General features: G+C 46.0%; 1 protein-coding gene across 2 annotated transcripts in view; it reads right to left on the bottom strand.

The window, feature by feature from the left end:
- Positions 1–5,928, bottom strand: part of ATP9B (ATPase phospholipid transporting 9B (putative)) — a 206,763-nt gene extending 200,835 nt beyond the window's left edge. The window contains exon 1 of one of the 2 annotated variants that reach the window (XM_082641455.1): positions 5,756–5,928. In XM_082641455.1, the coding sequence (XP_082497581.1) occupies positions 5,756–5,871 (116 nt within the window). In that variant the 5' untranslated portion in view covers positions 5,872–5,928. The remainder of the gene's footprint in view (positions 1–5,755) is intronic. The other variant, XM_082641453.1, reaches the window with a different exon arrangement.
- Between the last annotated feature and the right edge of the window lie 6,764 nt (positions 5,929–12,692).

Here is a 12,692-nt window from a genome sequence, read left to right as displayed (position 1 = left end):
ACAGCAGTGAGAGGCTCGCGTACCACCAAAAAAAAAAAATAGATAGCAGAAGTGGCTGTTTTAATGTAAGTTAAAGTAATCTTCAGAGCAATAAAATTACTAGAGACAGACAAGGAAATTACATAAGGATAAAAGTGTCAGTCCATCAAGAACACAAAGCAATCCCAAACACAAATGCACCGAACAACAGACCAGCAAAATATGTGAAGCAAAGATGGAAAAAACTAAAAGGAGAAATAGACAAGTCCATGATTACACTCAAGAGACTTCAACTACCCACCCTCAACAACCCATACAACAACTAGACAGTAAACCAGCAAAGAGAGAAGAACTCAACACCATTAACTAACGCGATCTAATCACATTTCAGAACATTTCACCCAACAACAGCCCCATACACTTTCTTTTCAAGAGCCCCAGGAATTCTTACCTGTGCAGACCATATCCTCAGTCACAAACTGCACCAAACTTAGAATAAATGAAATCACACAAAGTGTGTTCTTTGATCACAAAGGAATCACACTAGATATTAGTAACAGGAAGATAATAGTAAATTTTCCAAACACACTTCTAAATAATCCATGGGTCAGAGAGGATGTCTCAGAGAAAATCAAAATACCAGAATTTGTTGGACACAGATAAGTCAGTACCAAGAGGGAAATTTACAGCACTAAACATTTACACTAAAAAAGAAGTCTCTAATCAATAATCCAAGCTCTCACTTTAAGAAATGAGAGGAAGAGAAAAAGAAACCTAATGTAAGCAAAGGAAGGAAAAAATAAAGAGCAGAAATTAATGAAGTTGAAAAAAGGAAACGATAGAAAACATAAGTAAACTAAAGATGGATCTTTGAAAAGATCAAACCTCTGGCAGGAATGCCCAACAAATAGAAGTGAAGGCACAAACCACCAGCACCTGAATGAAACAACATCACAAGGAAGTACAGGACTACTACAAACAACACTACACACATAAATACGGCAACTCACCTGAAACAAACCAACTGGTCGTGGGGCACAGACTATCAAAACGCACCAAATATGAAGTAGATCATGTGAATAGCTCAATAACTGTTAAAGACACTGACTTTTAAATTAAAACAACCTAAAAAGAAACCTCCACGTCCAGATGGTTTCACTGGAAAATGACAAACATTTGAAGAAGTAACACCGACTTTACACAATGTCTTCCAGAAAGTAAAAGAGAAGGGAACATTTCCCTACGCATCTCACGGGGCCAGAAAGTAAAAGAGAAGGGAACATTTTCCTACTCATCTTGTGGGGCCAGGTAACGGGTAAAATCTGACCATCACTGCCACTCTATTCGTGGAATTTAAAGTCTAATGAGAAGAGAAGCAGTTATAGTCAAGTGAAATCTGTGGTATGAGGGGAAACAGAGTCCTACAGGAGCCTGGCAGAAGCATCCCATTTTATCCTGGCTGGGGTTGAGATCAAGCAAGCCTTTAGAAATAGTCATTTCAGATGCTGACAAAGTCAGGAATAACGCCACTGAAATAATGGAGATGTGTAAATGCCAGAAGAAACAGCTAGAAGAGTCCAAAGTAACTGCCTGTGGGATGAGAGGCTGCGATAAGGGAGAATGAAGATGAGGGGTAGAGAGCCACAGTACCTTATCATAAGCCTTTTACCACCAATTAACTTTTTAAACTATATGTAAATATTACCATGATAAAATACAACCAAAGCCAAACTTCACAAAATGATGTAGAAGCACAACTTCCAGTCACAATCCATTTCTCCCTGCTCCTCTCACCTAAGTACAACTATAAACCTTGGAAATAAAGCAAGAGCCAACCACAGGAGAGCTCTGGAAGGTGGGAAGAAGGCAGCAGTGAGAGGAAGAGAGCTGGGCTGATCTGGGATGCAGAACTGGAGGAACGCAGTGGCAGGACATCTTATATGTCCCCACCGGACAAAAGGAAGGACACAGGCCCAGCATTGCCTAACTCCCAACCTAGCAAGAAAAGGCAGCCCAAGAGTCCACCACCACCAGCAAGATAAGATTGACAAGTAGCCATGGGAATTGGCATCCTTCCCCACGGGCCCGAGACTCCCCTATCCCAGCCAGGGACACGAGGGCATCCAGGTGGCGCCAGTTAGGGCCCCTGCCACAACAAGAGGTTAGAGGCCTCAGGAAGCCTCTGTGTCCCCATGAGCCTGAGGCACCCGTCTCTCGGCGGGGTGGGGGGCAGCCAGCAGCACCAACAAGTGCAACCCCACGACTGAAGCAGCTCAGGAAATGGCTTCTATCCACGGCCCCTCCTCTTCCCCAAGATGCCAGAGCGGCCAGGGGCACCAGAAAAAAAGGATTTGGGCACAGAAAGCCTCCTGGCCACAGTGGTGCTGAGTCTCCTCTCCTACCAAGACACACCAGGGAAGTCAGGGGGCACGTATGGAGAGGGTACATCCACAGCCACTGCCCAGCCAACACAGCCTCGCCATCCACGTGGGATGACACCACCACCTCTCACCAAAAGACACTGGGCCTAGGGAAATCCCTTCTTTTCCTCCGCAGCGTACGTAGAGACAAGTAAGAGCTGCAGTAGCACCACATAAACCAAGCACACCAACAACCACAACCCTGAGAATTAAACTGTCACTGGAACCATAGCCGACAGAGGGAGGCCAGGACCTATGTGCTCAATCTAAACAGGGTGATCATCTGCTAAAATAAAAGATACAAATAGGGCCCACATTCTCCCAATATAATAGATGAAATATCCAGGAAACAATCAAAAACCATCCATCATACAAAGAACCAAAACACTGACCGTGTGAATTAGAAAAGACAATCGAGTGACACCAAAACTAAGATCAACGCAGATACTGGAATTACGTAACAAGCATTTCAAGCACCAAACATAAATATGCTTCAACAGTCCATTTCAAATCCTCTTGAAACAAAGAGAAATTATAAAACTTAAAAATACAACAGTAGAAACAAACCCCCACTGGATGGGATCTAGAGGAGAGTGAAAATGACAGAGGACAGAATTAGGGAACTTGAGAACAAGTAAATAGAACTTACGCAGTCTGAACAACACAGAGAAAAGAAACCGGGGGGAAAAGAGCCTAAAGGAATCACGTAAAACTAACAAAAGATCCAGCATTTGTATCACTGGAGTCCAGAAAGAAGAGGAGAAAGGGGTGGAAATGAAAGAGGACTTGAAGAAATAATGGCTAAAAACTCCCTAAATTTGGAGAAAAAAAAAATACAACAGATTCAAGAAGCTCAGTGACTACCAAACAAGTTAAACCCAAAGAAATCATACCAACATACATCAAAACGTGAAAGCAGCCAGACATAAATGACGCGTTACCTATGGGGAACACCAATTTGAATGACAGTGGACTTCTAATCAGAAACTATGAAGGCTGGAAGGAAGTGGAACAAGAGTTTCCAAGTACTAAGAAAAGAAGTGTCAACCAGGAATTCTATATCCAATAAAACTATCTTTCAGGAATAAAGGAGAAATAAAGACCTTCTAAGATGAAACCTCAAGACGGGCTACAGGAAGGTCTTGAAATAGAAAGGAAATGAAAAAAGAGAATCCTGAAACATCAGGAAGGAAGAACAAAAAGCAAAAATATGGGTACATACAATAACCTATCCTTATCATCACAAGTTTTATAAACCATATTTGATGATTTAAACAAAAAGTATAACACCATCTGATACTCAGTACATGATATTTAAATTGCAGGGGGGAGAAGGGAGGTAAAGGAACCAAAATGAGGTTTCCACAAATCACTCCACATAGTAAAATACTGATACCAATACACTATGGTGATAAGTCACGTACATATACTGTAATACCCAGAGCAAACACTACAAAAACTATACAAAGACCTACACCAAAAAACACTGTAGCGATATCAAAAGAGGGTTCAAGTAAAAGGAAAGTAAGAAGAGAAACAGAAAAATGAGAATCCAAAGAAACAGAAAACAGATTAATAAAGTGGCACACTTAAACTCTAATGTATCGGGGACTTCCTTGCTTCCTTGGTGGTCCAGTGGTTAAGGCTTTGCCTTCCAATGCAGGGGGTACGGGCTCGATCTCTGGCCAGGAGCCAAGATCCTATATGCCTCAGGGCCAAAAAACCAAAACATAAAACAGAAGCAATACTGTAACAAATTCAATAAAGACTTTAAAAATGGTCCACATCAAAAAAAAAAAATCTTAAAAAAAACTCTAATGTATCAATAATTACCTGAGATGTAATGGCCTAAATATACCAATCAAAAGACAGAGATTGACGGATTGAATAATGGAGAAACATGATCCAACAGAAACTCATTTCAAATTCAACAACTTAGATAGGTTGAATGCTAACACCATGCAAACATTTATCCACAAAAAGCAGATGTGGCCCCACACCAGTCTACTAAAGTAGACTCCAGAGTAAAAAAAAATTGCCAGAGACAAAAAGAGAAATATTACCTGACAATAAAAGGAGTATCCACACTGAAGACACAGAGATCCTAAATGTATATTTACCAAATGACTGAGCCTTAAAATATATAAGGCAAAAACCCACAGATGCGAACTTTGATGGAAACCGATTGTGAAATAGGTAGCACGTTTTCAAATAATATCTCCTAAAATCAACCACTTAGAAGATTACCTACGCAATTACTCTTCCAGGTAATATCAGGGAGAAAGGAAACGATACTTCTCCACTTCAGGGCCAAACACTAAAAATGGGCACCTTACTAACTTCTCCTGTAACCCTCAACAATTCTATGAGGAAAAATACTGCCCCCCCACCCCATCTTACAGCAGAGGAAATTAGGGCTTATGGTTACCTAAGATCAAACAGCTAGCTAATACGGAAATGCACCAAGATTCAATTCAGCTGTGTAGCATCATAATATGTACTCTTTTGACTACATGTTACAGCCTCTCAAATAGCCCAAACCAAAAACTATTCTAAAATTGGAATCCTGAAGCAACTGGATATTGAAACCTGTACTTTTTCACTCTATGTACTAAAGACTGATTGCTTCTACAATTGCTCAGGAATAAAATTTTAACAACTCTGAAAGGCATTATCTCCCCTTCCTATAAGTTTCTTTTTCTAACCACTCTATCATTTATAAGTGTAGTATTCTTCCCTTTGGGTAAGAAATAAGTTACGAACTAAAACCAACTAGGGTATGAGACTTCCATTTTAAATCAAAGGTCTGCACTGTTTAATTCTACCTCTTACTAACTGTAACAATTTAACCTTTCTGAATCTCCGTTTCCCATTCTTAAGAGCAAAAATTCTTGTCAACACAAAGTACTTTGTATGTACACGTTCAAGTAAAACGTGCACTTAGTAAACAAACTGAAATGTCTTCACTTGCTCTTTACACTTGCGAAAGTGATTCCCAACAAGGTTTGTATTTCTAAAACTAACTGGAAGTTGTATCTGCCATCTTCGCGATTTCTCCGGTGACACAGTACGGGTCTCGGAAACTAACAACTGCGTGATCGGTGCCGTGGGACCTGCGGTGCCCGTGCTACTTGAGGGAGCAGCCCCCCGAACCCGAGGCTCTTCCTCCTCTGCGATCAGCCCGGCGCCGGGGCGCGCCAGGGTCGTGGCAGCGCCCAGGCCCCTCCCGGAGCGTGGACGCCCTCCCCGGGTCAGGCGCACCCGCGGGGATCCAGACCCGGCCGCCCTGGGCGGACCCTACCGGGCCGGGCGGGGAGGGGCGCCTGGGAGGAAGGGTGGGGCGGCACCATCATTACCTGCTGGACCGCTCGACCCCCGGCCCGGGCCCCGCCGCGCTGAAGTAGGTCGCGCGTTTGCAGTTGGCCGCGGCTGCCGCGCTGCGCACCGGGTACAGAGGGATCTGTTCTGCCATGTTCTGGCCGCCACCTTCCCGCTCCTCCCCGATCCCCCTCTGTTCGCCGCCTTTCCCCGCCCTCTCCTCTCAGCCCCGACGCCGCTGAGGCTCCGCCCGCGCGCCCTGCCCCTTCACCGTGCGTCGAGGCCTGATGGCGTCACCACGTGTCGGGGCCCGATGACAACGCCGTCAGCGACGGTGCGGTGCGGGAGGCGGAGGCACCCGAGGCCCCGCCCCCTGCGCGTCGGGGGCCGGTGACGTCACCTGCGGCGAGGGTGCGAGCGGGAGGCGTTGGCGTTCGGAGGCCCGGCTCCCCGCGCGTCGGCCGCCGGTGACGTCACCGCGCGGCGACGGCAAGAGCGGCGGCCGAGGGGTACCGCGATGCGCCGGGTGCGTGCGCGCATGCGCCGCTGGCCGGACTGTGCTGAGCGCACAGGAGCAGCAGCGCTTTCTAGTAAGAAGTGTAGGTGTGCCCCCGCCCGTGGGGACTTTCCTGAGAGCCTGGTGCAGGGCACCGAGGGCCTTGCCGCACACCCCTGGGACCCCATCGAACCGGAGCGCGGCCCACCTCCTTAGCGCAGTGCGCAACCTTGGCGGCGCGCGGGGCCGACCCGCCTTCCCTCCTCCGTCCGGCGGCGCCCCTGCGCACCTGGTCCCTGCAGGTCCCCCCTGTGGTGAATGAAGCTGGTGGCCAGTGCCTGTTGCCACAATAGCATGTGGGTCTCGAGTGTCCGGCTAGATCGCCACTCTCAACACCTGACAACCCTGAAGGATATACTTTACTGTCCTGTAGGCTATTAGCCAGTTTTGTGTATAACCCAGCAATCTTACCCTAACATTCCTGTGTTAAATCGCCTCTAAATACCTCGGTCCTGCAATACCCTTTGAGCTGATCTCAATATCTGACTCACTCTATCTTCCCTCTTAATAAGTTGAATAAAAATTTTGGCCCATCTTCTTTATGTATCTGCACGAGAGTTGTTTTACCTCTCGAAAATTATACTTTAGCAAAAAGGCAAATTTTCAAATATTGAAAAAGAGCTTCCTTATGTATTTTTTAAAACGATGACTGGGTATCGAATCATGGAATTTAAATGCCATTCGATACATTTGAAAGAGTGATGTCACAGTTCTGTTTTTTAAATGTAAATACTAAATGCCCAAAATGCATCAGTTGTAACTATTTACACTTATAATTAAAACTTTGAACTATCAGTACAAAATGTGAAGGAATACATACTTCTACAAAATTCTAGGGAGTCAATGAACAAAAAAGAAGTTCAAAGACTGCTATCGTAAGGCACAGGTTTTTTTAAAAAAAAACTACCATAAAATATGAATCTTGTAAAAATCTGCCTTTAAATATCTCTCTTATAGGCCAATTTTAGCACTTGTGATTTCTTCCTGATACTTTCTTTGCTTTGCTCTCATGGAACTCTCCCTCTAGAGAAATGCATTCTTTCTCTCTACAGGTTACCTAGGGGATGGAAGATGGGAAGTTAAAAATAATCTTCACTCCCACCCACTCTAACATATATCTGGATTCGGAAGATCCCAACGTGGACCAAAACACAAGATTTCCAACATCATGTTTCATTCCTTGAATAGAAATATATTTTAAAGGGGAAATATTAAGTACCCTCCAGATTTATGATGCCTTGATTTCTTACAAAGGGGAAAAATGTAACTCCAACAGAATAAAGTTTTTATTCAATTCACCACACAATGCTCTCACATTAATTATAGCTAGTTCATACTTTAAAATGAATTTATTTTTGTGCAGTCATTTATTCTAGCTTCTCATATTCTGAAGGAAGAATTTAAGTCAACCACAAAAATGTGTGTGTGAGCATGTGTGCGTGCATGTGTGTGAGTGGGTGCGTGTATACGTGGCATTTATTTGGCACCTGCAACTTCAGCCATACCCTAGAAAACCGATAACTTGAAAAAGAACTCCTGGCTGTTTAGGATCCAGCTGAAGTACACTTAGATCCATGTATTTAGCGGGTCCATAGTTTCCTCTAAACTACTCATTCAATTACTGCTTTGTAATGAACCATAGATGTTTCAACTATTCTATCAAAATGGGAAAAAATGCAATTACTAGCTTCTCATGGAGAGTTTCAAAGGTTTAGCTAAAGAATAAATAAACTGGAAACAAGCTTTACTCTTTGGAGTCTCGTTACAGTTGGTTGGGATTTGGAATCAATAAGGCTGTTCAGTATCAACAGCTTTGTGGCTGACAGGGTCTTTCTACCTTTCATTTTAATGTTTGAGAATCTTTCTAGGCACAATACCATAGTCTCAATAATGATAAGAAGTGGAACAACCCAATCAAAAAAATAGGCAGAAGATCTATATAGACATTTCTCTAAAGAAGACATACAGATGGCCAAAAGTCACATCGAAAGATGCTCAAAATCGCTAATTATTAGAGAAATGCAAATCAAAACTACAATGAGATACCACCTCACAGGGGTCAGAATGGCCATCATTAAAAAGTCTACAAAAAACAAATGCTGAAGAGGGTGTGGAGAAAAGGGAACCCTCCTACACTGTTGGTGGGAACGTAATTGTTCAGCCAATATGGAGAACGGTATGGAGTTCCTTAAAAAACTAAAAATAGAGCTACCGTATGATCCTGCAATCACACTCCTGGGCATATGTCTGGAGAAAACCATAATTTGGAAAGATAATATGCACCCCGATGTTCATTATAGCATTATTTACAATAGCCAAGACATGGAAGCAACCTAAATGTCCATTGACAGATGAATGGATAAACACACAATAGAATATTACTCAGCCATGAAAAGGAATAAAAGAGTGCCATTGGCAGCAACATGGATGGACCTAGAGATTATCATACTAAGTGAAGTAAGCCAGATAAAGACAAACAACATATGATATCGCTTATATGTGGAATCTAAAAAAAAGATACAAGTGAATTTATTTCGAAAACAGTAAGAGAGTCACAGACATAGAAAACAAACTTATGATCACCAAAGGGGAAAGGGGAAAGGGGGGGAGAGATAAATTAGGAGGTTGGGATTAACATATACATACTACTCTACTGTATATAAAATAGAAAACTGGGCTTCCCTGGTGGCGCAGTGGTTGAGAGTCCGCCTGCCGATGCAGGGGACACGGGTTCGTGCCCCAGTCCGGGAAGATCCCACATGCCGCGGAGCGGCTGGGCCCGTGAGCCATGGCCGCTGAGCCTGCACATCCGGAGCCTGTGCTCCGCAATGGGAGAGGCCATAACAGTGAGAGGCCCGTGTACCACAAAAAAAAAAAAAAAAAAGGATAACTAACAAGGACCTACTGTATAGCACAGGGGACTATACTCAATATACATAAAACTGTACTGCTGGGCTGTACACCTGAAACTAACATGATATTGTAAATCAACTATACTTCAGTAACAGATAATAATAATGACAGAAGTAGAAAGTCTAAAAGTGGCTCTAGTGTGGAAACACATCACCAAGGAAATTAACTATTGTTGTAATATGATAACTTTCCACGTGGATGATAAATCGATTGTGTGTCCGACTACCTTTGTGCGGAATTTCTGCTCTGAACGTCTACTGTGAGAACAGAGAACATACGTAATAATCAGTGGTAATCTTTGCTTTTGCTGATATTGTTAGAAGAATGCAGTCAGTCTAGAAGAGAGAGATGATAACAAAATACATACAAAAGAAAGATTGCTAATTAAAATTAACCTCTTGGGAAAATTGTAAGCTGGTCAGAACATGTGATTTTCTTGATTTTTTTCCCCCAAGATTGGTTAAGATTTCTTGGACTCCATGTGTAAAAGAGACAGACTGTCCTGGAAGTGAGACCAATGCAGTAAGTTCCCCGTGGGGCTGCCCTTTAGTAGATGCAGGGTCACCATGTGGTGGAAAACGGGACCTTCAAGAGTGCATATGGCGTGGGCGTGCACAGACCTTGAAAGATGATATGGGCCAGCGCTCAGCAAATGAGTGATGCTCGACTGTAGAAATCCCAACTGCGGTTCTAACACACTCAGTAGACGAGGTGACCAGGAGCATCGCACAGGAAGCAACGGGAGCTTCCTCTCTCCTCAGGTCCAGGCATCTTGACAGCTTTACCAGGTTCTCTTCCATTGCTTGTCATTTGGACGAGCGACCTAAGTTGCAGTATAACAAGTTCTTATTATGGGTAGAAAGCTATTAAAATCACAATAAAAAAAATCCTTCTTAGACCACATGTTGTATGATTCCATTTGCATGAAATGTCCAGAATTAGCAAATCTATGGAGACAGCAAGTAGGTTAGTGGTCCCTGGGGCGGGGGTGTGGGTAGGGTGAGGAGCAGAATTGCTAATGCGCATGGGATTTCTTTCGGAGGTGAAGAAAATCTTCCAAAATTAGATCGTGGCGATGCCTGCATGGCTCTGTGAATATATGAAAACCACTGAATTGTACACTTTAAATGGGTGTATTCTTTGATATGTAATTTATACCTCAATAAAGATGCAAAGGCAGTCTTCGTCCATCTGACATCTGCAGGGCTCTGATGGCCTTATTTACCCCAGCATCCAGTCAACGAGCTTGGTATCTGGTCCGACCTCTGTGACGGTTTGTTTGTTTACAGCTGAGCAAGTTTATTTGGGACAAAACTAAGTGCTCATATTAATTGTGTCCAAGAACGCACAGATGCATTACCATTCTCCTCTATGGCAGAATGCAAAGATGTCTACTGGCTTTCATTTTTTAAAACTGAAAGTTCTGCTGTGTCGCTTTTAGATATTTCAGGACAGAAAAAACATGACCTTTGCTTGTTCCAGATGTGAGTGATTCCGGGATATTAATGTGAATCCGGAAGAGGCTGGGTTGCCGTGTAACATTCTGCTTTATCGTGTCAAACAGCACGTCGTCGCGTTGCCCCGCTTTGTGTCTCCAGCCGGCTGACGGCAGATACTCTCAACCCGACCTGGGGAGTCTGCTCTTCTGTCACAGCCATGCTGTGACGGAGACAAAGTTCCACGTGGGGACCCCGAGTGGGCGCAGACGAGCTGGCCGTGCTGGGGTCCAGGCTGTGACGGGCCGAGCTGTGGTGGCCCTCCACGCCGGGCCCACCTGTGGCCTGTGCACTCACATCATCCTCCCATGACGGGGGTCTTCCTGAGAGAAAGGTTGGGCCCGGCTCTTGGGTTTTCAGTCCTTCCTTTGTGCTCAGGACGGGTCCGGGTGGAGTTCCTGTCGGGCCCACAAGCCCCTTCCAACCCTACAGGCTTGTCCTCCGTTCCCTCCTGCCCTCTTGGGCTGGACCCCTCTGTCCAAGGGAACGCACAGCAGCCCCCAGGGCGAGCTGAGCTTGCGACCCTGGATACCCCCCTCCCTGCAGCCCACCCCGCCTGGCCCTTACCCCAGGTCCCTTCGGGACATTTGCACCCCTGGCCCCTGCAGGATGGTGCAGTCACCTCTGCTTCGCCCTGCGTGCTCGCCTCAACCCCGCCTTTATTTCTGCCCACCCCGCCACAAGCTTCACGCTCTGTGAGAAGAAGCAGCAAAACAGGGCCTGACAGTGAGCCAAAGGGACGGCAGCAGGGGACCAGGTCGGAAGGCGGCTGGGGGTCGCCCCAGCAGGGCCTCTGTGGCTGCTGGGAGGACTCCAGCCCTTGCTCCGGGGATGAGCAGGGGGTGGAGGGTTTGGAACACGGGGCTCTGTAGTCCGGGTTGTGTTTGTAAAACATTGCTCTGACTGCCGTACGGCTGTCCTAATCTGGATGTATTTCGAAGGCAGGGGCGTAACCAGAGGGATGCCGTCTGTGGTGCTTTGAGGATGACCGGGAAAATGTGGAGCCGTATCAAAGATAAAGAAGTCTGGAGAGAGAGAGAGAGACCACCGTTTGGGTGAAATTCCCAAGGAACTGCCCCCAGTGGGAAGACAGTCCGAAGCACACAGGGCAGCGGAGGCCCGGCGCCCAGCCCAGGCTCACCCTTCACGTGCAAACACGCCGGTAACACAGACGTGCCTGAGCTCCCCGGCTGAGCCCTGCTGTCAGGCTCTGACTGTTCCTGTTTAGAAGGTATTTTAAATTATTAAACTCCAAGAAGCGCATGAACTCCATTCACTGTCATGGAAAAGGTACATAGTTGAGATACATTTTGGCTTTTTTCATGAGCTGCTTTCTTGAAAACCGAGTCTCTGGGTTTCCACGTGGAGGCTAGCGCTCCTCAGACGGTGCTCCCCGCGCCCCGCTCCAGCCCTTCCACCGCCCAGCTCTCCCCCACCTTACACCCCACCCCCGCCCCCATCAGCGGCTGGCTGCTGGCCTGCAGTCCAGAGAGATCCTTACGTAAACTATTTTACATTATAAGCGTGAACCACGAACAATTCATCCACAGACTCGATCGTACCCTGTGAATTGCGTCAGGCCCTGTTCTAGGCCGGGACACAGTCAGCAGCTGCAGGCGGGAGCTGAAGAACAGGGGCCGGAAAAGCTCTTGGCCCTCCCGCGGTCCTCGTGCTTCCCGTCTCTGCTGAAATCGCCTTAAGTTGCCCCTCAAACGCCAGCACCATCCATAATATCCCGTGCAATGAACAGAACGTCTGTGTCCCCGGAAAAGGCACACCTTGAAACCTAACCTCCGAGGGGATGCTGTTAGAGGCGGGGCCTTTGGGAGACGCTCGGGTCATGAGGGTGGAATCCTCGCCCGAATGGGACTTGTGCCCTCGTAAGAGACCCCATAGCGCTCCCTTGACGCCCCGCCATGTGAGGACACCGCGAGAAGACGCCGCCTGTGAGCCAAGACGCGGGTCCTCCCCTCCCCAGACTCAGGATCTGCGGGCTCACATCTTGGACTT

This window comes from Mesoplodon mirus, assembly GCF_964341445.2.
Source record: "Mesoplodon mirus genome assembly, chromosome: 13".
In the NCBI taxonomy this organism is placed as follows: Eukaryota; Metazoa; Chordata; class Mammalia; order Artiodactyla; family Ziphiidae; genus Mesoplodon; species Mesoplodon mirus.
Note: the sequence above shows the minus strand (reverse complement) of the source record. Positions and strands in the feature narration are given on the sequence as shown.